Source organism: Ambystoma mexicanum, chromosome 2q (assembly GCF_040938575.1).
Source record: "Ambystoma mexicanum isolate Mex_15411 chromosome 2q, UKY_AmexF1_1, whole genome shotgun sequence".
Taxonomy (NCBI): domain Eukaryota; kingdom Metazoa; phylum Chordata; class Amphibia; order Caudata; family Ambystomatidae; genus Ambystoma; species Ambystoma mexicanum.
Genome location: NC_090924.1, coordinates 339,841,230 through 339,868,573, shown reverse-complemented (window position 1 = coordinate 339,868,573; position 27,344 = coordinate 339,841,230). Strand labels below are relative to the sequence as shown.

Below are 27,344 nucleotides of genomic sequence, written 5' to 3'. Positions count from 1 at the left end.
TGCTCACGGCTGGGGAAACCTGCTGGCGAACTCCGGCACTTCGTGTTCGTCGCAAACAGATCTATCTGGGGATTGCCCCATCGTCGGAATAGGAGATCCACTTGATCCTGCCGGAGCTCCTACTCATGGCACGAGCGCAGCTCCCTGCTGAGGGAGTCGGCAACAGTGGTCTTTACTCCTGCCAGGTGGAAGGGTACTAGGAACATCCCCTGGGCGACGGCCCAGTGCCACAGGTCCTGCGCTTCCTTGGATAGAGCTGCGGATCTGGGGCCCCCCTGCTTCCGGATGTAGAACATCGTGGTGGTGTTGTCAGTGAAGACCTGTACCACTTTGCCCTTGAGGGACGGGAGGAAGGACCTGAGGGCCCAGAACACGGCCCGGAGCTCCAGGACATTGATGTGTAGAGACCTCTTCTTTGGGAGCCAAAGGCCTCTTGCGTGGAGATCTCTGGTGTGTGCGCCCCATCCCTCCAGGGAGGCACCCGTCATCACAGTTTCCTGATGCGCTGGGGTCTGGAAGTCCATGCCTGCCGCGAGATGCGCACAGGTGCCCCACCACCGGATCGCCTGCCGGAAAGTCTCGTTGAGGGAGATCTTGTCTTCAAAACTTCCCGTCACTTGTACCCAGCGGGCGTCATGGAATTCCTGCAGCGGCCGCATCCGCAACCTGCACAGTCACACAAGGTAGATGCATGACAACATCATGCCGAGCAGGGACTTGATGGACCTCACCCTGGCAACCTCTGTGGTCAACAGCCATTGTACCTTGCCCAGGATGGCCTTCATCCTCTCCTCCGACGATGACGCCAGCCGTGCCACCGTGTTGAGTCTGGATCCCGGGAACAGGGCGTCCTGCGATGGCACCAAGAAGGACTTCGCAAAGTTTATCGAGAACCCCAACTCCGTGAGCAGGCGGACGGTCCTCGTTGTGTGGTCGACGGCGAGTTCTCTTGACTTCGCTCGGATGAGCCAATCGTCCAGATAGGGGTAGATGTGGATCCCCTGCAGGCGCAGCCGCGCCGCCACCGGAGCCAGGCACTTTGTGAAGACCCTTGGTGCCGACTTCAAACCGAAGGGCAGTGCCTTGAACTGGTAGTGCCGCCCTTGGACCACGAAACGCAGAAACTTTCGATGTCCTTTGTGTATGGGGATGTGGATGTAGGCATCCTCCAAGTCCAGCGACGATAGGAAGTCGCCTTCTTCCAGTTGTCCCAGCACGTGCTGAAGTGTGTCCATCCGGAACTTCTGGGATTTTACTAATTTGTTGAGGCGGCAGAGGTCTAGAATGGGCCGCCAGCCGCCGGTCTTCTTTCGGACGAGGAAGTACCGCGAGTATACTCCAGAGCCCCGGAGCCTCTTTGGGATGAGTTCTATCTCGCCCTTCTTCAGCATTGTTCGTACCTCCAGAAGCAGCTGTGGAACGTGGTTTTTCTTCCTGGCCACTGGTGGAAAATGAGGACACCTCTTTTGGAACTCCAGAGTGTGCCCGTGGGCCAGGGCATCCAGCACCCAACGGTCGGTGGAGATGGACTTCAACACGCTGACGAAGTTCTCCAAACGGCCTCCCACCGGGGGAATCGAAGCGTTGCCACCTTTGGCCCCTTGGCGACGTCGTCCACCGGCCTTGTTGCGGCCTCTGTAGGCTTCCTGTGATGGCGGTACGACAAGGAGCTGCCGCCGAATCCTTTGGAGGCACCTTGAGACTTGCCTCTGGAGGTCCGAAAGGACGGCCGTGGCTGATGGATAGAGCCCAAGGCAAGGGCCGTCTCATTGTCTGCCTTGATGGCCTGCAGTGACTCGTCCACTGCCTTGCCGAACAGGTTGTTCCCGTCGAAGGGCATGCCCTCTTGTCGTCTGGGAGGAAGTCCAAAGGGGAGCGATCTTAAACCACAGCTCCCTGTCGTAGCGGGCCACGATCGCAAGGGCGTTGGCCTCCTTGATGGTCGTCGCTGCCGACAAGATGACCTGTCATCCCATGGCTTCCAGCTTCTTCCCCTCGCCGTCTGGTGGAGAAGTGGAAGTTAATGCCATCGCACCTGCCGATTTCTTCTTGGTTGCTGCGGAGATCACCGAATCCGGGGACGGCTGTGCCCTGAGGCACATAGGAGCAGAATCTGGGATCCGGTACTACTTCTCGTACAGGTCCCTCTTCGCAGGGGCCGTGGACGGGTTCTTCAGAAGGGACAGTCCTTCGTCCCAAATGTCGTCCAGTAGCAGGACTGAGAGGACGTCTTCCTCTTGGCTGCCCGTCGTTGGTAGAGGAACCCCTCCTTCTTCTGCTCTTCGGGGCACAGCTGGAAAAGCTCCAATGCCCTGGCGATCATGGCGTGAAAGGAGCCAATTTCGTCGGGAGGGGAAGCCCGTGGAGGGGGGTGATGGGAGATCCGTTCCATCGTCACCCCCGTCGTCCGTCCCTGTCGTCGCCGTCTCCGTCTCTTCCCTCGGTGGGGGGGATGGAGGTGAAGGATGGAAAGGTGGGGTAGGATGGACTCGTCTCCGCTTGGGTGGAGGACTCCCCGACAGTCCAAGCGCTGCTGGATCGTCCACCGGAGGCAAGGGTAGCCTCGTCCTTATCTCGCTGCACAGGGTTTGCAGTGCCAGCAAAATGTCATCCTGCCTGTCGGTCGGCGGTGGCATTGGTTGCAAATGGTAGCGACGGCCGCGGTGTGGTGTCCGGTTCCTCGTCAATCTGCCGTTCTTCGTTGGCTCCACCCTCGCTCTCTACGTCTGCCTCATCGGGATCCTTCCCATGGGCTCTCTCCTCGAACCTCTTGTCCAGGTTTGCCTTGACGATAGACAGCTCGTCCACGGAAGAGGTATCTGAGTCCGTTAGGGCTACCTCGCCCCCCCCCTTTCTCGTCCCGGGCTTTCACGGGGTCTTCTCGATAGGTTGGAAAGACGATTCCCTCCGGGCCTGGAAGTCATCTCCACTGGGGTCGCCTCTGCAGGCTTCGCCAGGGCCGCCACAACTCCCTCAATCGAGGCCTAGCTGGGTGAATCAGGGCCTTCACAACCTTAGGCGCGTCTGAGGCCTTCACCGTGGGGGTGAGGGGGGTCACTGCCTCGCTCCCCCTTGGCTTTCTCCGTCGGGACCTGCCGGGGCTTCTCCTGAAGCTTAGCCGGGTTCTCCGACTTCCTTTTCACCGAGCCGGAGCGTTGGCTCGTGGTTGATGGCGTCGGTAACATCGCGCCCTGCCTGGCAGCCGAGGAGCCCAAACCAACGGCGCTCCCGGTGCCCGCGGACTCGCGGTGCTTTGCCTTCTGTTGGGCCTCCGTCGCCGGAGCGCCCTAAAAGGTCTTGGAAGACTGCTCAGACGACTTCTTCTCACCTGCTGCTGGGCTCTTCGCCTCCAGCCAGTTAGCGAGTCGTGTACGACGGACCTTCATGGTCCGGGCGGACATGTTCATGCAGAACGCACAGTCCTCCTCCACGTGCGACTTGTCGTCGTGAAGGCAGTATAGGCACCGGGATTGTTTATCCTCCTTGAAGACGTTCTGTAGTCCACATCCTGGGCAGGTCGTAACAGCTTGGATCAAACGGGCGTCAAGTCTCCTTTGTCCTGGGCCATGTCCATGCGGGGTAGGCCTCAAAGATCTTCCGGAATCCTCCAAGAAGTTAAATTCAATGAAAATCGCCCTTGAGGGGCGTAGAATTTACCAAAACGGATCCCCGTTAATCGGAAGATGAAAAGGTGGAGCATGAGGCTCGATTTAACTGAAAAATAAAGAGTAAACTCTTTGGAAAAACGCAACACGCAGTAAAAGCTCGAGAGCTAAAGCATGAGGACTCCCAACACTTGAACGTGCGGTAAAAATCTGAAGATGGCTGCCTGAGGAGGGGCTTAGGTAGAGGGCAGTCATTGGCTGGGGGCAGTATGACCCAGAGACCAGTGAGTGGTTATTAGGAGAAAGACAGTTCAGAAACGAAACTGAAATTGATTTTTTCTTTTACCGAGGATTCCCAGCCTGGCGACAGGGAATATTCATGAGCATGTGAATCCATTCCAGACCCCATGCTCGAGAATGTGTGTTGGACCGTGTTGGCTCCTAATGTCCTCCCCGTCTCCCAGAGGGGGAACCCCTCCCCATGAGATGGACCCCGCTGAGTACCCCAGGCCCCACAGGGGGACTATCTGGTAGCGCCCTGTGACAAATCAACCTCCGGAGCAACAGTGGTCCAGGGATGAATTTCGGGTGCTAAACCATCAATCAACCCCACACCTCTAGTACACAAGAAGGGATCTGAACAGATTGGAATACAAGTAAATTGTAAGATATCCTTGTCCAATTTTGGTATAATGGACGGAACAGCAGGCTTATCTCCGCAAGGTCGTGGATCGTTGGTAAGTTGCAACACACGAAAATACAATTATTACCCAATGATAAAAGGGACTGTCCAGTCAAGGTTGTATAAAAATATATACTTTATTATTAATACAACAGACAAGGCTAGCACTCTACAATTACAACCCACACTGTAAAGGAACACAGAGGACAGACAGTTTCACAAAGGAAAGGGATGCACTCTGGATACTGATGGGAGGGTAGTTGGTAAAGTAATCAGTCTTCTAGTTCAAGATTATTTTGTTCCAGCACCAAAGGGGCAGAGGGTTGTAAATCTCTCTAGGGGCCTTTGGAGAAGGACCAGGGGTCGAGGGGGCAGAACCACAATGTACCTGGTGCTGAAGAAGTTCTTGGTGCTCGACAGCGTCAAGGCGGTTCCAGTGCGCTTCACAGCCCGTGAGCCAGAGTTAGTAGCGGGAGAAAGCTGCGGGTACTAGGCCGCAGGCAGTTCGGCAAGCAAGGCTGGACGGACGTCTGCAGGCTGTCCGGAGAGGCGGCTCGGGCCAATGAATCGTTGTCTCTGTGCTTGTTGGCGGATCTGGAATGCTGGTCGAGGCATCGGATGGCTCTGGGGACTGCATCGTGACAACAGCCAGTGTTGCAGCCGGATGCGGTTCGAGGACTCGACTGTCTTCGAAATTGTCCTTAAAAAGATGGATGCTGGATGATGGTTGTGTGGCACTCCTCTTAGCTTCTTCGCAGGGCTCATGTCCTTTCAAGGTGGACGGCCCAAAGCTCAGGAGGGTGTTAGCAGCCAATGGCCTTGTCCTTTGTCCAGAGACTCTCCGGCACTTCCCACCTAGGAAGCTTGCTGTCAGAACCTAGCAGGGCACACTGTATGCTGGCTGGGTACCGGTTCTGGAGCTGCTTGACGGGCCCTCTGAGTCCGGTATCTCCCTCTGTTCCCTGTGAGATGTGTAGGGGAGGTATCTCGCTTCACTCTTGGAGCTCCTGGGCTTCCTTCACTGGCAGAAGATGTAAGGGAGACTGTACCTTCAGCTTGGGTCCAAATGAGTCCTTACTCCTTGCAAAGTCTTCTGATGATCTGCTAAGTGAGGGGTGGAACCCTCTTTTAAAGCCAAATGGGCCCCAGTGATTGGTGTAGGCTAAGCCAACCTTAATGAACCAATCCTGGGTCCCACCCAACAATCTTCAGTGATGCTTCAGGTCAGAACCAGGGCGCTTGGCAACAGACAGGGGAAGGATGACAACATATACTTTTAAGCCCCACCGATCTTTCTGTCTGCTGTACGTTAGAGGATCTCCCTAATTAACCGATCCCGCGCTTGATCACAACATGGGCCTCCTTTGAAGTAGGGGGTTTCAGGCAGACTTTTGTCTCCTACAATTCACATACTTTCCTGCTCTGAAAGGAGTGGTTCCAGACAGGACATTCACTGCCCTTTCATATCAAGGAGGGGTGTTAGTACCAAGTTGACACATTGCATTACAAAGAGGTGTCTGGCGTTTGGTCTCCATTGTCACGCCCTGCACCCCGGCCTTCCCTGAGGCCTGCTAATTAACATTCTTCAGTATTTGCCCCCACTAGCAAGGTTTCACAATGGAGATGCAAATCCATGGGGCCTTGAAATTCTAATCAAGCTGCCCATGGCCAAAGACTTTTGATGTACCCACGGATGTCAGGTGTCAGCTACACATGACAGGGGTGCGCGGCGCTGGTAAACTGTGTCCTTCCAGACAACATGACTATTTTTCTGCTGTGCCGTGAGCGTGGAAAATGTGCGTGGGAATGACCCCATCATTCATTCTTTTTAAACAAAAAAGCCCTGGCGAGTGCACTTTTCCCATGAGGATGGTTGAATTCCTTACACGCCCTCACCTCCCTGGCCTCTTGGAAAGGGTTTCCCCCTCAGGGAGCAGGGACAGCATTGTGAGATTCATCACAGTTTACAAAGGGGTGATAACTTTATCACTCTAGCAATACTCTTTCTTGCCCCAGTCCATACATCCTACCCACACTCTCCAAGGTCACACTCCACATGCCCCATTAAGAGCATTGACTGGGTAGCAGTCAGGAGGTTTTTGGGTAATGTACCTCCTTTTATGCCTCTTCTCTTGGAAGGGGTGTATCTGACCCTGAAATGGGTTGAAAAGTATTCCAAGCAACAGGGTTTCCGTCACTGGTGGGACTGTTAAGATGAATAGTGCAACTTGAGCAATAACAATTACCAGAAAGTAATCTAAGCATTTCCTTTGGGTACAATGAAGCCAACCCTACATCATGAAATTTGGGATCTATCCATAAATCTCGATCAGGAGTAGCATGTCTGTACAACTGGCCAGAATGGCAGACACTCACCTGCAGCTGCGATCATGCTACGATCAGGTGTGATCTCCAGGGAATTCACTTGCTGAATGGGTTGGTTAAAGAATGGAATATGTTTATTAATTTGATTTTTTGTTTCTGTGCTCTCCACAAGTTTTTAAAACTTGAAAGGGAAAACAAATGTTTTACAATAGTTTGAACAAAATGTGTCCTATGGTCACCTTATACCATAATACTGTGTGAATTCTATCATAAGAAAAACATTACTGACTAATTTTGAGAAAACTGGTGACTGCTTCATCCAGGTCTCAATGAGGAAATATAGCCTGCTCAGAATGACAGGCATGCTGCGAATGGATGGGTGATGGTGTAGGCATACATGCAGAAGAGATGCTGTTGGATGGGGAAAACTGAATGTTCAGGCAGTGAGAAGCTCAGAGAGTTGAGTGTACAAAGTAGAGATTTTATGCATACCATGAAAATGACAAGTTCAACACCAAAGCTAATAAAATGGCTACCATTGAATTGGACCAGTAATACTACCTTTGGTTTACAGCACGTCGAAGCTGTATGCCTATGGCAGTAAGCAATATGAACATGATACATTTTTACTAAGTCAGAAAACCCATGTATTTGCATAAACAGATTTGCATTTTGCTGCAAATAAGATAATGTCTATTACAGATGCTAATGCTAGGTAATATAATAAGGATACAGAGTCTTGGTGTTGCACAGTGCGGGTGCATATTCCACTGTGAGCCTGCCAGAAGCGTACTGTGTGATCGTAGCCAGCCGTCGCCAAGATCACTGGGTCGCTGCCAACCGTCCCCTGACTTGAGTTCATGCTTCAAATCTGCACCAAAAGGAACAAACAAATATTATGTTGATGTCCTAAATGTTAATTTAGTCCCCAACAACCCAAAATGGTAGAAGAAGCTATGTGACAAGACACTGAGCGTTGGGCTACATGCATGGTTTAAGTGCTTTAAAGCTTGGCAGAGTTAAAATGGGACTACACAAGGAGACTGACTTGATGTCACAAAGCAGCATATCACATCACATTCTCTTTTTAATGCTGAATGAGAAGATTGCCTTGGATACCAGCGGCATTTGCAGGGCTTATCCAAATGCAAGATTATCTGTCAATTCTTGCATTTCAGTCTCCCATGAGATACTTCTGCTGACTCATCTGTAAAACTGCATCAAACTACTCTTGCAGCATTTATGCCGGAATATTATTAATGGTTTTGCAAGGGCTTGTTTGTATCTGCTATCCACAGTATGCAAAAAATCCAATAGTTTTTTGTCACTGCTGTAAAAGTACAGGGACCCGCAGGATACTCAAACTATGACAGAATTGCATTACACTAAGACATGGACCTCATTACGATGTTGCTGCGGGTTGCCGCCGACCTTGGCCATTTCCGCTGGCTGATATCCCGGTGCCACCAGGATATTAAAAGTCCCAGTGGCCCGGGATGTCAGGCGGCAATAACTAAGTCCCCATTCCCGTGGAGTATCATAGGACTCCACAGAAACGGGGACATGGAAGCACCAGCACTGTTCCAACGGTGCCTCTGTGAAAACCATAAATGCAGGGGCCGGTGCCCCCAGCAGGTCATACCTGCTGGGAGCACAGGCCCCTGCAGGCATTCTTCTAGTCCGACGGTCCAAAAAGGGTGCTGGTACTTTGCTACCGGCACCCTTATTTCTAGATCGCCAGACTTGTAATGAGGCTGTTATGGCTGCTATTGTTGGGCTCATTGGCTTTTCAGCTGGTAAAGAAGCACTAGCAGGATGGTAGTGTCTTCATTGTTATATGGAATATCTTAACTTGAAATAGTGGATTTCCAAAACGTTTGAGAATATGTCTGCCATATCCGAACACCTGGGAATATTTATTGCAAGGATTCATCCTTATGTATAAAATACATCTTTGTCCTGGGAAGAGGTTAAAGGAGGAGATATATTAAAAGTTCTAATCATCATGCAACCACAGACAATAAGGCAAAGCACATTACTCTGGGACCACTGTGCACAAATAAACAAATTGGCTGGTCTTTAATATATCCTGTAACATAATTACCTTCTACGTTGCGCTGGAACCCCTTGAAAGGCAGCCCGGGGGAAGGAAGAGGAATCCAAGAATGACACTTTTGATTGTGGCATAACTAAACCATCTACAGCAGGCCGATGCTTTGGCAATGGAATAGTTGACTTTGAAAGCTGCTCTAAAAGAATTTGATTTGCAGAAATGTAATCCAGGCACATTCTTTTGGGCCTCTTGCCTCGGTCTGTGGCATTCCCATTTACTGATAAAAAAAACAATAATGTACATGGAATTCTGTGGCAGCTGTGGTGAGGTGGAGTGAGGAGCCGGACAAAAGGGTGGCATGTTTCAACAAAGCTTTATTAAGATTTGAAAAAAATATCCTACCTCTCCCTATCTGTAAAGGGTTATCCCTCCCTAAACGTATCCGTCCTCTGACTAAAACCTACTCTTACCCTACCACTAATCTACACAAAAAGGTTCGGCATACAAGTGAAGAATATTACCATGAGAATGACTCCCTTCTCCTGGTAAACTGGTTCAGTCTTTATCTCTTTCCCAGAAATCCTTTGCTTTAGTTTCTGATTCAACAAAGAAAGCGTGGTCAGGAGAATGACTCCCTTTTCGTGAGCCACCTTTACCAGCCTTGAAGGATGTCTTGGAATAATCTTTAGCAATAGTCCTCAAAAGTCCCTTTACTTCTTCCCAAGGGTTTCTGAAAGCTTGCTTTACAGTTCCAGTAATTCTTCCGAAGATTACCTCCAAACAGCTCTTGTCTAATCTCTTTAATTCTATTTGGATTATCACTGCGACGAGGGAGACTCCTCCTGAAGCCTTCCTGATTCTTGAATCCTGAAATATCATCATCATGACAAGGGAGATTACTCCCAAAGTTCTCTTGGTTCTTAATGCTTTGGTTATCACTACTGTGATGAGGGAGATTACTCCAGCGCTTCTCTTGACCAGGAACTTGACTTCCGACGTCGAGCTCAGCTGACCGTTCCTCTGCGTCTCCGCCACTGAGCATCAGCGTTCTTGCAGTTTTGCAATCCCAGGTTCGAACTTGCCGGGCTGGGCTGGCTTCACGCTCGGTGCTCTCTCTTCTTCTGAGTCCTTTCTCACTCTTTATTTCCTGGGGCTGGATCCTCCCCAGCCCAGCGGTCAAGTACCAATTTGTTGTTGTTTAAATGATCTTAAGGCCTCCTTGAGGCCAAATCTTCTCAGTACCATGATTAGAGGTTGAGATGATCTTTATGCCAACTCTTCTCAGTACCATATCCAGGCAGTCTGCTATTACTGGCAGGAAGGCATGGTATCAAACTGTGAAGACAGACAAAGTTCAAGGGTGTTTATTGAACTTCAATGGGTTGGTTGAACGCCTATCTAAACCTAAATCTAAAGATGGGAGCAAGCTACGACCATCAAAAAATAATACTGCAGTCCTAGTCTGTCAAAATAAAAGCACCTATACTAATAAACCCACTGCCAATCCTTACGTCTAAATACAAAATGGCGTGGGACAATTGTGTATGCAAAATGAAAGTGTTCAAGGAAAAATATGTCAGGATAGTTGAGCAGTTGGCTTCCCTTCCACACGTTTTCAGCACGGGGCAAAGCAGCATGTTCGCTCTTCGCACACACTCTGGCGTCTCTGCCACGAGAATACAGTTCAAAGCATAGGTATCAGGGCCTTTTGCCAAAGCCTCCTTTCCGATAATAGTCTCTTACTGCAGAGGGCCTTTCGTAAAACAAATAAGCACCAAAGCTCCGTTCTTATCAGGGTTTTCACATGTACAAGTTCTCGCTTCCAGTATTCATTATGGGTCTCTCTCCTTCAGGCCTGGACCCCTTTTTACCACAACAGCGGGCAGCACAGGGGAAACAGGGGATTCCGAAATCCCATCTATTTAAGGATGTAAAATTTTTATTACAGATTGCAAGAAATTCACCACCCAGCTTGCCCGAAAGGCCCATTACCATTGCCCACTTGAGGAGAAGGAGGACATTTTATGCCCCCGTTCAACTGCAAAGGCCATGTGCAATTTCAGCACTGGTGGACACTGGATCCCAAGCCACTCTTCTGTCCAAAAGGGCCTAAGAGTAGCTAAATTCATGAAGGTTGGAGAGACACCAGATCCCTCTCACCCCTCAGTCTGGACAACCCCAAAACTTCAACAGGAATGAAATTCCTGTCGAGGGGACTGTGAATTTGGAATAAAAAATGGGCAACACAAGGTGAAACACCCGGTTAGAGTCGCAACTCCACAGGGAACACCCTATCTACTAGGGAATGACATCCTTCGCAGGTTGTCTCCCCTAATTGACTGTGTGAACAAGGTACTCTGGACTCAGACTAACAGGCCAATAAAGTTAAAACAAAGTGTCAGCCATGTTAGTTTAAATGGCACGAGCCACATGGTTGAACAAAATCTGATCATATTGAGTTTCATTTCCAGAATAATCAAATACCTGACGTGACAGTAATTGCTGCAGGACAACAAACTGGTGATGGGAACTCCTCTCCATTCCTGAAAATCAACCTTCCTTCCAGTTTTAAGTGGCATTCCACACTGGAAAGTGATGAGAAACCAGCTCAAAGTTTAGCTGATATTCTGAAAATTAGAGAACAGTTGTTCCTCCCTATTCAGTTAAATAAGGCAAAGGAGTCTGTTCTTGCCCGAGTGTGCGTGAACAACGGAAGGAGCTTCATCAGCGAAGCCATGTTCAGAAAGCTCCCAAAAGATCCAGCCATTCCCACATTTAAATTGATCGATAAGTGGGAAATGGGCCTGGAAACTCCCTTTTCCAAACATCTCCTGCCTAGCAGGTGTATGCTCAAAATTTCTATAGGTAACAAAAGCATACAACATAATTGTTGGGTCGTGCAAGATGTCCCTGCTGCATTCTATTTAGGCAGGGACATTCTCAATCGGTTTGCAATTAATTTGGACCTGATAAATTACAAGGCCTGGGCCCGACTAGGGGCAATCCCATGGGCTTTGATGATTCTGAAAAAGCATTTTGGTCAGCCCAATTGCTGCAGTTTGTAGTTGAAGTTCAAATTGGAGAGGAGGTCGCCATCCCAGGACAGACACGACTATTCCCACTTGAATTAAAAATTAAGAGGACAGAAACTGCAAAATCCTGACGCATATGTACTCCTCAATGCCCATCTCCAACAGCAGTGGTTGGGGTTAAACCCAACACCATTAGTCAATGTAATACACAACACCATTCCAATATTGATGGATAACAGGGACCTTAGGAGTATCACTCTGGGCGCAGGCACCATTATTGGAATGGCGGTTGATGACTGACATTTTTCCATGGACCTAGGAAACAAACTGATAGGACCAATCCCCAATGACTGTTTTGACAATGACAGTGACAACGACACACCACCAGACAGGATCTTCACCCGGCAAGGGAGGAATTTCCTGGTGTACTCTTCCTGCCCTTGCGGGGAGGAAGAGGTGACTTGTGACATCAGGCAGGATGAGGTGATATTCCAGGTCCACGATGACTGCCTCTCCTACCTGAAACCCTCTGTCCAGGTCAATACTATAACCAGAGACCTCTCCACTCAATTGGACGAGGCAGCTGAAATAGCAAAACCTGGAGGTCTTTCCAGGCTTCAGGCAAATGGTTGAAGAGCGGGTCAATCTAGCTAATGCCTGTGAGACTGCGGAGCAAAAGCAAAAGTTGAAGCAGGTGTTCTTAGATTTTCAAGATATCTTTGCTGTGGACTCCTACGACTGTGGTTGCACCGAGATCCATACAACAAAAATTCCCTCGGACCCTGGAATGACTCCTGTGTTTGTAAAGCAATATTGTTTGCCTCTCGCATCCATGCAGTCCCTGACAGAAATTATCAAAAACCTTGAGTCCCGTGGGATAATTCGTCCAGTCCACAGCACCTTTAATAATCAGGTGCTGGGGATTTTAAAACCAAATGGCCAATGGAGACTCTGCGCAGACCTTAGGGAGCTAAATAAACGGGTCCACATGTCCCGATGGCCTCTCCCCTTCATTGAATAGGGGCTGGCCCAGATCCAATGGTCAAAGGTGTACACTGCCATTGACCTGACAAACGGGTACTGGACCGTGCCTGTCAGTAGGGAGGACCAATACAAGCTGGCCTTTACCTTCGGGGGCAGCAGTACACGTGGACCCGGACTCCCTTCGGATACATAAACTCTGACAACAAATTCAACATCTTCCTACATAAGGCCATGCCCGACTTGGGTGAAAGGGGTAACCAGGCCTATGTAGATGATGTCCTGATAAAAAGTTCAGCTGTGGAGGAACACATAGCGGAAATCCGTTATGTTCTGACCCAGTTGAGGGTTGCTGGAGCAATACTGTCCTTCCAAAAGGCTCAGTGGTGCAGAACCCGTGTCAACTTTTTGGGACATGAAATAACTTCTGAGGGTCTCCGTCCCCAGGAGACGAAAGTGGAAGCACTCCTAAAACTAAAAGACCCCACAACTCTGCGTGAGCTAAGAAGCCTCCTTGGATTGACTAATTACAGTAGGAAGTTCATTGAGGATTACGCAGAGATCACAAGACCCCTGATCCATCTGTTGAAGGGGGGGGTCAAGTGGGAGTAGGGGTCCAGAACAAGCCGAGACAGTAAAAACAATTCAAAAGAAGTCTCTCACAAGCACCTTGTCTAGCTTACCCTGTCAAATACAAGGAGTTCTTCTTGGAGACAGGGTTCTCGAATACATGCTTGACAGCAGTATTATATCAAAAGCATGACAAGGTCAATAAAGTAATCTCCTATGCAAGCAAGACTTTATCCTCGGTGGAGGAAAAATTCAACAATTGTGAGAAGGCACTCCTGGCAACGGTGTGGGCATTGAAGAATTACCGCCCGTTCATCCAGGGGGAACACATCATAGGGGAGACTCCACACCAGCCTTTGCAATACCTCCAAAGTGACAGAATCTGGGCCGGAAATGTGAGTAATTCCAGAATTACTTCCTGGATTCTGTCAATGCAAGGCTTTTCTGTGGAGGTCAGATATGGCCAAAACAAGAAGAGTCCCCTCGCGCAAGGTCTGGCTGACTTGCATGATTGTGCCAGAGAAAACTGTCTTGAGGACGTAAGTCTTAATACCCAGGACAACATGGAGGCGTACCTGAATTCCCCACACAAAGTCTATGAAGAAGACAAGTGCCAGGGAATGGCCACCGTTTATGTGGACGGGTGCTCCTACCATGTTGACAACAACGGGAAAAAGGAACCGGTGGTCGGTGTTTGGCATGCCCGGGTGAATGATGCCCCGGAACCCTACTCTGGGTACAAAATCAATCCCAACAGTAGTCAGATGGCAGAGTTGATGGCAGTTCATCAGGCCATCCTCACTGCCGTCCAACCCCAACTCCACGAACTGGTCATAATCACTGATTCAGATTATGTCCGGAACGGGTTCGTGGAGCACCTGGTTAATTGGAAAACCAGAGGCATGCTATGTGCTAATAACAAACCTCTCAAACATGGCAAGCTAATACAAAATATTGATGATCTGTTCACCTCTAATGGGATGACCATCTATTGGAAGAAAATCAAGGGTCATTCCAGAACAGAGGGGCCAGACAAAACTGGAAACGACCTAGCAGATCAGCTGGCCAAAACCAGAGCCATCCAGGGGGATCTCCTCGAGATCGAGTCCCTGTTGGGGGAAATCCAGGTCACTGCTGTCAATAGGTCCCAGACAAATGCTCACAATGAACTCTCAACTGCCCAGTGGAGTGAGGAGACCCCAGATGCTGATTTAATCACGGCACAAAAAGGGGATCCGATTATTGGGAAATGTTATCAACACATTGAGAACTTTCCTCTGATGGATACCAATTACATTGGGAAAGAGGACCTCAGGGTGTTGATGAAGTGTCCCAAAATGTTCCGAATCCAAGACGGCTTGTTGGTAAGGAGATACATATCTGGTTGTGACCAGTGGGTGGTCCCTACATCATTCTGAAGCCTGATGCTTAGTTACGCCCATGACGCGGCCACAGCCGCGTCATGGGGGGGTTTCACACTACTCTAGAAACTTGCGGGAGGTTGCATACTGGCCACACATGGGGCAGGACCTCGACCAATACTTGAAGGGGTGTCTTGTGTGTGCACAATTTCAGCCAACTTCGCTCGTACACCGAGCTCCCCTCCAGAAGAGGGGATGACACTGCCTTGGTCAGATTTACAAGTAGATTTCATCAGGCCCGTGATTCGCTCTTCTAGGGGGAACAAGTACATGTTAACAGTAACATGCTTGTTTACCAAACGGGTGGAATGTCTCCCGGCCCCAAATTGCAAGAAAGAAACAGCAGCTGCCCTGATGATCAACCACATCTTCTCGCATTTTGGCCTACCCCAAAGGATTGAGTCAGACCGAGGTAGTGACTTCACCAACGAAGTGATGACAAAGATGTGGGAGATACTTGGGGTAAAAAGGAAACTTCACATTGCACACCGCCCATCCTCTAGTGGGGGAGTTGAGAGGTACAACAAAACCATTGTGAGCATTCTAAAAAAGTTTATGGCAGATTCTGGGCCAAGTTGGGACATCCAATTACCGCTTGTCCTGATGGCCATCAGATCAACACCTTCTTCTGCGACCAAAATGTCTCCATTTGAGCTAATGACTGGGCGACGGATGGTGCTACCTCAGCATCTATTCTACAGAACACAAGAGCAGACACTGATAAACGCCTCCACGACTCATGAGTATGTTGAGAATCTAAGAAAACACCTTCAACATGCTTTTGCGTATGCTCAGCGGAATCTGGAAAAATCTGCAGAGGGGATGAAGACTCAATAGGACTTAAAAACTAAAAAGGAATACCAAATAGGAGACAGGGTCTACTTGTACAATTTCCAAAGGAACCAGACCAAGGAGCAGAAATGTCTCCCCAGCTGGTGCAGTCCTTTTGAAATTGTAGATAAAATTTCACCTGTAGCCTACAGAATCCACATCCCCAAAGGAGAGTTGGCAGAAGAGAAATGGGTACATATTAATCAGTTAAAGAGTTGTCACCCCAGACATACTTTGCGGCGGATTGAGGAGCCAAGAGAGGAGACATCTGCAGAATAAGAACAAGAAAAAGAAGAACCAGAAAGGAACAGGTAGGTTTATAGGTATCATTATTTAACAGGGAGTATTTTTCTTCATTGGCAGTACGAAAGGGATCCTTAAAAATGCTGGTAAGACCAATAGTTATCTGTGTCTTGTCAGTGATTATTTGTCTTTATCATTTAAGTACTGTAATGATCGCAATGCATGTGTGTCCCACTGCTGTCAACCTTCCGGGAAGGCAGTCAGTGGAAAAATGTAGTAACCAGTTCTTATTTATTCACTAGATTCGTACTGGTTCCGCCCATTCATAGACCAAGGAGGACCTCCCCGGGGACCTGGAATGGAAAGATCAAAGAAAGATCTGGGGGTGTCACTCCACACCACAAAGAAAGACCTAAGGGAGAGCTGTAGGTGTCGCTCCACACTCCAACGAGAGACAACGGGAGGATTGTGGCATGCCGTTCCCTGAGGGAAGAAGGACTCTACCTGATGAACCCCACTTGGCCCTACTGATTAATCCCACTTTGCCCTACTCTCCCTCGACCAGAAGTTTCAGAAGAGTCAGGGGGGATTTGTGGGATACATTGACCCACTCAGCAGAATTCCCATCCATAACCAAGCTGCACTTTACAGTTAACAGCAAAAGGGTTGCGCTGGCTCCTTTGAGCACCACTGCTTCGCATCAAAACTGCATTTTGCAGCTAAAAAAGGATGGCTGCACTGTTTTGCCAAGCACCATTGGGCAAGTTGGGACAGGGAGCACCCCGAGAAAGGCTGCCCGGGTGTGTTCTTGTGTGTACTAAAGAAGCAAAGTGAAAAGTGAAAAGCTGAGCTGCTTTGATGCTAGCCCAAAGTTTCCCATTGAAAAGGGAAATATTTTACATTTAAAATGATGCCGCTCTGACGTTCTTTTCATCTGCCCTACATTACTCTGCTTTTATCAGTGAGGCCCTGCCATGCCCATCCATATTCCAGATTGTGCTCCAGCAGAAGAGAGCATTATCCCTGAATAACAGGCTAAGTCAGGAGAAATCTGTAAAATTACAAACAACTTTACTTTCAGCCGCACAGGAAAAACGCTTGCCTTTTGGGCTACAAAATGTCAAAAATCAATGCTTCAAAGGAACCCTAGCTCTAAGGGCATATGTCAATTTCAATGGACCTGCGTCTTAAACAGATATGCTGTATAAGTGAAACTGACTAGGGCTGCAAAACAATGTTGGGAAGAGAAAACCTTTTGAAAGGGATACCCCAGCAGATTTCACCACATGTTAAAATGTGCTTTTGCAGATAAGGAAAAATGCTGGTTTTAAAAGTGTAATGTTGAAAGAAGGCCCTGTCTTGGCCTAGCAATGTAAAGGGGATTTTGCTGTGAAACATACATGGGATGTTTTATTTCAACAGGCTTGCTGCTGATTCAAAACAAAATAAAATAAAGAAATACATGTTTTTGGCTGTAATGGGAAATCAGCCCAAACAGGTTTTCTGCTGTGGCCCAAGGGACATTTGGGTGCTGATAACAGCACGGCCCTACCGCCAAGAGAAGCCACAAAAGATTTCTGAGACAAATACGTGTTAATTGCTGCCTTTGAAAACTTTGAATGGTCCAGGAGGATGCATATCACACGCTCATCAGACTTCTGTCTGGGCTTCAGCCCGAGACAATAGATCTGGGACACCTACATGCGACTTTTGGAAGTGTCACTCAAACTGGGGAAACTCCAGTGCAGCCCTCGGCTAAACTGACATTTGGTGGTAGCCTGAAGAAAAAAATGGTCCCAGTTGGAGGACAAAGGCCAGCCCATTTTGGATGAAAAGACTAGTTTATTAATAAAACTTTGAGACTTTTATCTCTGCAATTGGACAACGGAGAAATGCGAAGGTTTCACAATCTAGATGCAATTTTGGTGGCTTTAAATTAAGGCATGGCAGCCTTCACTGGCATATAAGCGACAAAAAATGATAGAGAATTGGATATTCTGAGGAAAGTGTATATGGTGCCACTTTGAAATTCAATATTAACATGCCTTATGATATTATGTACACATGTATAAAGTTATAGAATTTTAGGTATAACATTTCTCACTGAAAAGGATGAAAAATTATTAGACGGACGAAACAAAGTCCTACAAACTTGGAAGTTGGACTGCCATGCTCTGTGTGAAATATGTAATCTGCCTATGTAATTGGCAAAAGTGCCACAACTGTACAAATGTGTGATTTATGTTTAAATTGATTTTTGGCAAAAAGGACTGTGGGATGGCTTCGCACCTCATAAACCACAACACCCTAAACTGAGCCCCCTCCTTGAGGAGGCCACCAACACAGGCTGACCTATCCGGTTCTTGGGGGTAGGTCTAGGTTAGTTCTGCCCAACAATACATACTGTGATGTCACCCGTTTTATAAATAAGAGAGGCTGACACACACTCTAGACACACTCTCTCTTGAATTTCCAGAGCCTGCGTATCCAGACATTCCAGATCCACCTTTGCAAGATTCCAGACCCTACTGCCAGGCCAAAGCATTGCTGACCATATCCCAGCAAGGCCATTGATCCAGAAACCCCACTAAAATCCCAATAACAAAGGGGAAAAACAGTGGTACCCTTTGGGACGTATCCTGTGACCAGACTGGCTTTTTGCCCACTACCTGCATGCCCGCTGTATCCTTGCAATCCAGTAACCATACTTGCCCAGCTGTTTGCTTTATGGGCCGCCCGCCTTGCTGTGACCAGAACCTTTGAGTCCAGAACCCGGTTGGCTGTCCCAAATCCCAAATTCAAGCGCGGATTGTGAGTATTTCCTCATCCCATAGCCACACATAGTCTACCCTATCTTAAAACTTTGTCTTTGTCCTATTTTCTAAATAACTTGGTAACCTTGGTAACTTGTCCAAACCGTAAGAATTCTCTGTGCCTCCTGTCCTTGATTTCCCAGCGTTAGCGTCACTTTTCTATTCATTTCTGTCTTGCATAGATCATAAATCCTTAGTCATAAGCATATCTCACACTTAGATGGAATTTAAGAAATGTGATTGCTAGCATATGTCATTCTTAGCATGCACCACACTCAGAATTCTGAACCTTGCTTGCATCGCATCTAGGCAGAAATATGATTGTTAGCATATGTGATTCTTAGCATGCACCACACTTAGAATTCCGAACCTGGCTTGTGTTGCATCTAAATAGAAGTGTGACTGTTGGCATGTGCCAAACTGGTATGGAATCTGGACTTTGGCTTGCGTCGCATCTAGATAGAAATGTGATTCTTAGCATGCACCACACTTCTGAACCTAGCTTGCGTCGCATTTAGATAGAGGTGTGACTGTTGGCATGTGCCACACCTAGATGGAATCCCACAATTGCAGGGACAGCAATGCCAACTAACCAACCAACTAACAATTCCATCCCTCTGCATACGCCTCTCAAACTATAAGCAAACACAACCACAAGCCTAAAACGCAGCAATCCGCACAAACTTCACAACAACAAAACAAACCACACAGACTTGCACAGCAGCACACAATGACTACGGACCATAAAACACCCCAAGCCCAGCCAACGGACCCACCGGGCTGAGGTTGCCAACAGCACATCACTGTTCTCTTGCACTTTTCCAGCTTATTCCCACTAACCCACCCCCTCTCCTCCCCTTTTTCAGAGCCGCCAGTGCGCCAAGGGAGCACTTCGGTGGTGATTGTGCACGGTACAAATGTCCTTTAATATTAACATATTTTGAATAATCAAATTAATTTGCACATGAAGTTGAACGCGGGGTGAAAAGGTTGACGTCGCGAATGAACCTTGGAGCGTACGTGTCTTTCTTTAACAATATAGTCTTGATAATCTCTAAGTAAAACTTGCCTTTCTTTCCCAAAACCGATTTTCTCTTTGTAACTGCTTTATTTTACCAAAAACCGAATTTCTTTCACCTTGAAAATCTCATCCAATTATCCAGCTATAGTCACTCTTTCACTTCTATATTATCCTTGTGATGTGCATCTATTACCCAGCCTAAAAACCGCATTCTGATTCTGTGTATTTGACCCGTTTAAAAAAAACAAAAAAAAAACGTTTTGACATTTAAAACTGAAAAAAAGGTGAAAATGCTAACTTTCACACGTATGATTTTGACTACACCGGGGTTCTCACTTTCAAATTGCTTTTGAACTGTATGCCTTTTGTGATACATTGCTTTATAGTTGCTAGTGATATTACATCCCGGATACTGTGATAAAACGTATGTACCTCATTCCTTAACCACATATAATTAATTATTTGTCAAAGTCCCAGTGTCATTTTAAGCAATTCCAAAGGGTTTTGCCTCTTATTTTGTGAGGTCGGAATTTGATTCTGTTTGCTCCATAATATCCCTGACTCCTTGCTGCTTCTTTCTATCCACTCAGAATTCGCAGGGGGAAACCTTAACTCGGGTGCTATCTATCCTAAATGAAAAAGTGCTCCTATTCACTTGTGCTTTGGATATGTTCTTGTAGAAGGTCACCCAAGTGTATTTCAGTGGTTTTCATTGTAATTATCACTCCATTGGTGATTGCTGTCCAATATAAAAATGGTGTGATTTTATTTGAATTTAAAATAAACAAATATTGTGTTGGTACCCACCGGCCTGGTTCATGGTCCATTGTGACTCGGGGGGATTTGTAAAAGGGGGTGTGAGACGAGTTGGGTATAGGCTCAATTCGAATTCGTAGAAAATAAAGAAAAAGCATTCTCATTGCATGCTACATCTAAGGCTAAGGGCAAAGGTCCTGGTCCGGTGTATGACGCCCGATTGGAATCCTTCACACACTTGACTGTTTTTTTCACTATAAAAAGGTATGGTTTTACACAGATGGATGAACGAGCTGGAGAGGCATTTTGGACCATAGAACCCACGAAGGTGGGAGCTGCAGGAAGAAGGACCCGGAGAGAGCGGCATGCTGCAACACTGGCCCGCGGGGCTGCATTGTGGCTAGGAAGCAGTCTCGCCTGAGTGCCTGAGCAAGGTAGCTGGGACCCTGCTGGCAGAGTCTGTGCAATTGCTCGTTCCCTTGGGCCGTGGGGCAGGTCATGAGACCCTCACCTCGACCCAAAGCATCCGAGAGAGACCGTTTGCCAGCGCTATGCTACCTGGTGAGTTTTGCATGAGAGAGAGAGAGAGAGAGAGAGAGAGAGAGAGAGAGAGAGAGAGAGAGAGAGAGAGAGAGAGAGAGAGAACCCAGGAGCGTGCGGGTGACTGGAGCGGGAAAGGGAGCAAAAGCAAGATTGGTAAAACGGCACGAAGCGGAAAGCAAGAAGCAGAAAGTAGAAAGAGAGAAAGTAGGCGAAAGAAAGTAACAGAAGAGAAACAGTGCATGCGAGCGGTGCAGAAATAAGACGACAGAAAGCAAATAGCTTTGAAAGCAAGGGCAAGCGGCCCAGATTTAATTTTAAAAGCGGACAGAAGGAAAGTAAGAGGAAAGTGCAAGGGTGCACAAGAAGGTCAAGAGAGGGCAAGCTGCCTGAAAGGAAAGTAAGAAAAAGGTGCCAGTGACCACACAGAAGGAAAGTGACAGTTTAAAAGGTGCAAGGTTGCACGGCAAAAGAAAAGAAGTGCAAGTGTGCACAGCCAAAGGAAAGGAATAAAAGATAATGCAAGTGTGGACGATAAACACCTGAAGATAATAATAGGTACCAAGGACAGTGCAAGTAAGAAACAAAGGGAGAGGCAAAGGATCAGAGTGGTTGTGCTAAGTAAAAGCAAAGAGTCTGGCGTTTTTTTCCGAAAGCCTCTGCTTCTACCCTAAGAGAAGGTTGTATGTAAGAAAAACTCTAGATAAGAAAAAGGCATATCCTGACCAGCTGATTTTGTGTTTGGAACTTGAGGGGCCTACACTTGGGGAAGGGCACCCTGAGAAACCTAAAAGGAACTGTGATATATTTTATTTTGTGTTGAAAATGGGAAGAGGCCTGTGCTTGGGGAAAGGAACTCTAACAGGCCCGACCAAGTAGGAGACTTATTGGTTTGCGTTACAGTGTTGAAAGAACTGAAGTATGGGGAAGGGAACCCAGAGAAGCTTAAAAAGGAACTATGATACATTTCTTTTGTGGTGTTTGCAACTTGAATTAAGTTGAAGCATGGGGAAGGGAACCCCAAGGAACTCAAAGACACTGAAGGTATTGGAATTCACTGCAAGAACCCTGTGACAAAAGTCTTGCAAGTAGCCCTGTTTGATTGAACTCATTTTGATAAGCTTAAAACCACGCCTGGCAAGAAAGCCACTGGAAACCAACCCAGGTTTTCCTATTTTTCTGTTGAACCACTACTTTTCATTCTTGATAAAAGACCCCCCCACCCCACGCCAACACATTTTGTATAGAATGAGGGCAAGCATGGGTTTCAATGCAGACTGACTTTTTATTTGGCCTTTTGGACATCGACGGTCCTTAAAAGCATCATTTATGGGAAACATCCCTTTAGAGTTAGGACTAGTTAAGTAGTACACAACCCTGAAACTTCAAATAAAGGTTTTGAAATCTTACCTTCTGAGTCTGTATCTCTCTCGTCACCATGCCTGTCTCAACTGTGAAAAACAAACCTTGTTTGCATCTGGGGAAGAGGAGTTCACCCAGTACATGACAAGAGACATTAAATGCACTGTGAACCAGTTTATATGTTGTCTACATTTGTGGAACTGAGCTGCCATATTATACCTTTTTGTGTTGATTGCTGTATTAGTGTGAGGGGTAGAGACCCCCTGGTTAGAGTGTTCCCTTTTAGTTTACAATAGACAGGGAAATCCACGTTAGGGTAGGGACAGCGAGGGGTTTATTTAACTTGTTTTATTTTATAAAATGGCAGAAGTTAAAAACTCCTTACAAAGTTGTCCGCCTTACATTTCTGACCCCTCACAATGGAAAAGCGCCGGTGTTCCAAAGGCTCATGAATGTCATCTTAAAGCCTTACAGCCTTAGCCTTCCTCTAAGGCATGGACTCCGCAATGCAGCAACCTAACCCACATCAGCCACAACATGGACGTTGAGGCTCGCCAACGTCCACTGAGCTACCACCCATGCAGCAGACATCGTCTACCTCATCACTACACATCACCAAGACTTGGCTGACATCCACCTCCACCCACATCCTAGACATCCTTGTACCGGATGGCTACAGCATCCAACACAGAGACTGGCCGAACAAGACAGGCGGAGGCCTCGCAGTCATCCACAAGACCTTGTGGCCCTGCACCAAACTTGAATGTGACAACATTGGCTCCTTCAAAGTCCTCTCCTGCCACTGGTCACCTTCAATCTCATCTACCGACCACACAAACCCATTGATGCCTTCATCTGAGACTTCACCGACCTGGTCACCATGTACTTTAAGCATGCCAACAACATCTTCATAGTTGACTTTAACCCCCTAGGTAGCAAGGCCACCAAACCAATGAAGGAAGCTCTCCTTGGCCTGTTGATACCCTCAGCATTACAAAGCACACAAAAGACCCAACACATGAGAAAGATAACATGCTCAACCTAATCATCACTACCTTAGCTCCACTACAGCTCTCCTCTCCTGCTTGACTGGTCTGATCACCTAGCCATGCCTTTCAACATCCTGCACAGCACCCCAGTCAAGCACTCCCAGCAGAAGCTCAACAGACAAACCTTCAGGTCCTTCTAGAACTTCACAATGGAAGCCCTCAAGGAAGATCCTGCCAACCTCCACCTTACATGGACTGAACACCCCCAACCAAACTCTGACTCTCTACTGGAAACACTCAACGTCACCCTCTCAGCCTCTATCTACTGACATACGCCTCTGAAACAACGCACCTGCCAACCGAAAACGTCAGCTCCCTGGTGCACGCAAGATCTCAATCTCGGCAAAAGAGTAATCAGGAAACATTAGAAAACCTGGCATTTCTCAAGACTGCATGTGACCTGGTGCTCATCAAGGAACTCAGAGCAACCTGCCTCGAACTAATCAACACAGCCAAGGCCTCCTGCTATCAAAATACCATAGCAGAAGCCGACAACAAAATCAGATTCCTCTTCAAAGCGGTCAAGCACGGCGTCAACCCGCTACCCGAGCCTGCCATACCACACTCCATCGAAAAATCCACTGCCATCAACACCTTCATTGACAAATTCAGCAAGAGTCACCAGCACATAGACACTAGCTCTCCATCCACAGACCCACATGTACCCAGAGCTGCGCTGCCCGGGCTGCACTTACTCAGAGCATTGCGACCATGTTTTCCCCTCCCCTCTCCCTTGCAGTCCCTCACCCACATCGAAACCAACAATCTCCTTCAAACCTATTAATCCAGGTTCAGACCCAGATGCAGCATGCACAGAGAAAGTAACCATACAGGTGGTCAACGATGCCCTCAACATCCTTGATGATGGCCACCCCTGACTCCTGGTTCTACTTGACCTCTCGGCCGCTTTCAACGCAGTAGACCACCAGGCGCTTACGGGCGCCCTACATTGGCTTATGTGGATCAGCAACCTTGTCATGCACTGGTTCAAGTCCTACCGCGCCAACTGCCAGCATTTTGTTCAGATGGGCTCCTCTAGATCGCCAATGCTACCCGTCACCTGTGGAGTCGCGCAGGGTTACATACTCTCCCCAGTGATCTTCAATCTATACTTGGAGCCGCTGGGAGCAGTCCTAGCCGCAGACAACATCCACATACACCAATAAGCAGATGACATACAGCTATACCTCAAGATCGACTCCATCAAGGACATCCACAGGCTCAAAACCTGCCTCTCGCTGATCCAGTCTTGGATGTACAGTGCATACTTGAAGCTCAGCCCCTCCAAGACCGAATTCCTATTCCTCACCAACACTACCGAACAGCCATACATACAGACCTGGCTATCAACCATCAACTCTGAGGACGTCACACCCGAGTTCACCTCCTGCGCCAAGTCCCTCGGGTTCCACACTGACAAACACCTTTCCTTCAAGACACACATATAAGAAAACTCAAGACAGCTGTGGAAAGTCAAGCCCTCCCTACCTCCAGACAGCTTTAGATCCACCATTCAAGCACTGGCCTCATCCCACCTGGGTGGGGGCAATGCACTCCTCAACGGCCTTCCCTGTCATCGTCAATTGTGCGACCACATCACCGAGGCCCTCATCGACCTTCACTGGCTCCCACTGCACACTCGAGTCACCTTCAAGTCTTGCTGCATCATCTAGAAGGCAACCGCCCTCAAGTCACCCAGCTACCTCGCAGAGAAACTCAGCGTCTCCGGTAGACAGCGCACCACCAGAAGCCAGGACATATGCAGACTGGACATCTGCTGCTGCAAAAAGGAAAGGACTATAAAACAAGCCTTCTCTGCCTACGCCCCAAGACTATGCAACCTTCTCCCAGTCAGCATCAGACTCGCCCGACACGGAGGAGGTGAAAAGAAAATAACTCAAGACCCACCTCTTCAAGGAGCCTCTCCACCTCAACACCTAGGCCATTACATTGCCCCTAGCACCACCCGATTTGGTAGACACCACCACCCTTCTCTTCCCCGCCACCCGGTTAAGCTGTAGCCATCCTCTGGGCCACTCTTGTGTCCTATCCCCCGGCTGTACATCTGTTTTGTTATCTCTGAAAAGCACTCTGTTGCTTCTCAAAGCTTTGTCTGTGTTAAATAAATACCATAATACTAATAATAATGATTACAAATCCGTTTCCGGTGCATATTTGGATGCCATAATTATCTACAATTCCACCTCGCTCAAACATCTGTACAACCTATATGTAATAACAGAGAAGTATTGTTATGAAGGAGGATTGTAACAATGAGAAGGACTGTGACAAAGGACTCTAATGAATGAGTTGGACTCTGACAAAGAAGGATTGTGAAGAAGAAGTAGTACTGCTGAGGAAGTACTGTGACGAAGGAGAAGGGCCAGGACAACTGTGACGCAGTGGAAGGACTGTGACGAAGTAGGACTATGACAAAAAAGGACTATGGTGAAGGAGAAGAGTTGCGACAAAGGAGAAGGACTGCAAAGAAGGATAAGAATTGCAATGAACACTAGGACGAAGGACAGTGTAAAACAAGCAGGACTGTGATGAAAGAAAGATTGCTATGTAGGAAAAGGACTGCTGAGGAAGGAGAAAGACAGTAACAAAGGATTATGATGAAGGACTATGACAAAGGAAAAGAACTATGACAGACTTGGTGGAAGGAGCAGGACTAATGAAGGACCGTGACAAAGGAGATGGATTATGACAAAGTAATGTGACAAAGTACCACAATATCAGTCCCTAGGTCCTGCTGTGGTCACTCTGGCAAGTTGGAAAAGATGCTGCTGAAGTTCCGCTACACAGAACCACTATTAGCGGTCTAGTCTTATGCAAGATGGCTACCGCAGTACTGTCTCACTTCCAATACTCTGTGTTTTTAACTTTCACGCTGGTGTTGGATAGTGACAACTTTGCAGAAAACCCACCTGTGGTCTGACGTTTGTATACTGTTCCTTCCTTCTACCCGCTTCTGTGGGTTCCACTTCCCTGGTTTTTCCTTCCATCTGTCCCTTTTCTCACAGCTTCTGATCCTTCTAGTATTAATTTCCTTCCTTCTGGTTCCTCATCAGTGCTCATTGGACCTTTGCAGATTCCTCCATCTGGATTCCGGTCCCATGAGGCAGCCAACTATAAACAGCTGTTCTCCCAGTTGGGAGACTTCTGTTCTTCTGTACCATCCTGCAAAGAACTTCATTAGCCAGAGATGTTTTTCCATGTCTGGGTTTTCCTCTGTTAAGAAAGTGTACCATCATTCCTTCCTCTACCATTTTAGGAGAACACAGTGGCATCTGGGTGAGATCGCCCTTATCGCTTCACTCCAAGAAACCATCACAGGGTTAGGTGAGACCTGATCATGAGTAAGACTATGATGTAGAAGGACTGTGATGAAGGAGAAAGAGAGACAAAGGACTGTAAGGAAGTAGAACTATGACAAAGAAGGACTATGACTATGAAGAAGGGACTGTGACAAAGGAGGATTACGACGGAGGATTAGGATGAAGTTGAACTAGGATGAAGGACCAAGAAAATAAAAAAGGTTATCAATACGTAGAAAGACTATGAAAAAGGACTTTAAAAAAGAATGAGTTGGAGGACACCGCAAAATAACTGTATGATGCAGCCAATGCATGCCAATGGAATTGCCAGTTGCCATGCCAACCAAATATTCTTCTCAACACACTTCTCTATAGCATTGTTTTGGCAACAAGATGGCGCAAAAGTGCATCATATGTGCCAAAACCAAAATCAACAAGATAGTATGTATACACTAAGCTTGGATGCTTGCAAAGGATGGAAAAACAAATTAAAATGTATATTGACACCAATCTGGAAGCCCATATACATAGGGGTAATTGGCAAGGTTGGCTTTGCCAACTTTCAATCCAAACCGAAAAAGAAAGTTATTTTAGCCCTGTTTTTTACACTTTTACCAAGATGATCACTTGACTACCATGACTCCACCCCCTCATCACTCACCCTGTATTCCTAGGGTAATTTTTTGCATCTTCAGTACTGAACAAGCTGTAGCGTGTGATGATAAAGAGGGACACTGGGC

At 47.5% G+C, this 27,344-nt stretch overlaps 1 protein-coding gene across 1 annotated transcript in view; it reads right to left on the bottom strand.

Annotated features, from left to right (window-relative positions):
* Positions 1-27,344, bottom strand: part of MLST8 (MTOR associated protein, LST8 homolog) — a 670,473-nt gene that overhangs the window by 622,851 nt on the left and 20,278 nt on the right. The window contains exons 2-3 of the mRNA XM_069647345.1: positions 7,346-7,483; positions 6,664-6,715 (exon numbers count right to left, since the gene is read on the bottom strand). Coding sequence (XP_069503446.1) covers positions 6,664-6,715; positions 7,346-7,474 — 181 coding nt within the window. The 5' untranslated portion in view covers positions 7,475-7,483. The remainder of the gene's footprint in view (positions 1-6,663; positions 6,716-7,345; positions 7,484-27,344) is intronic.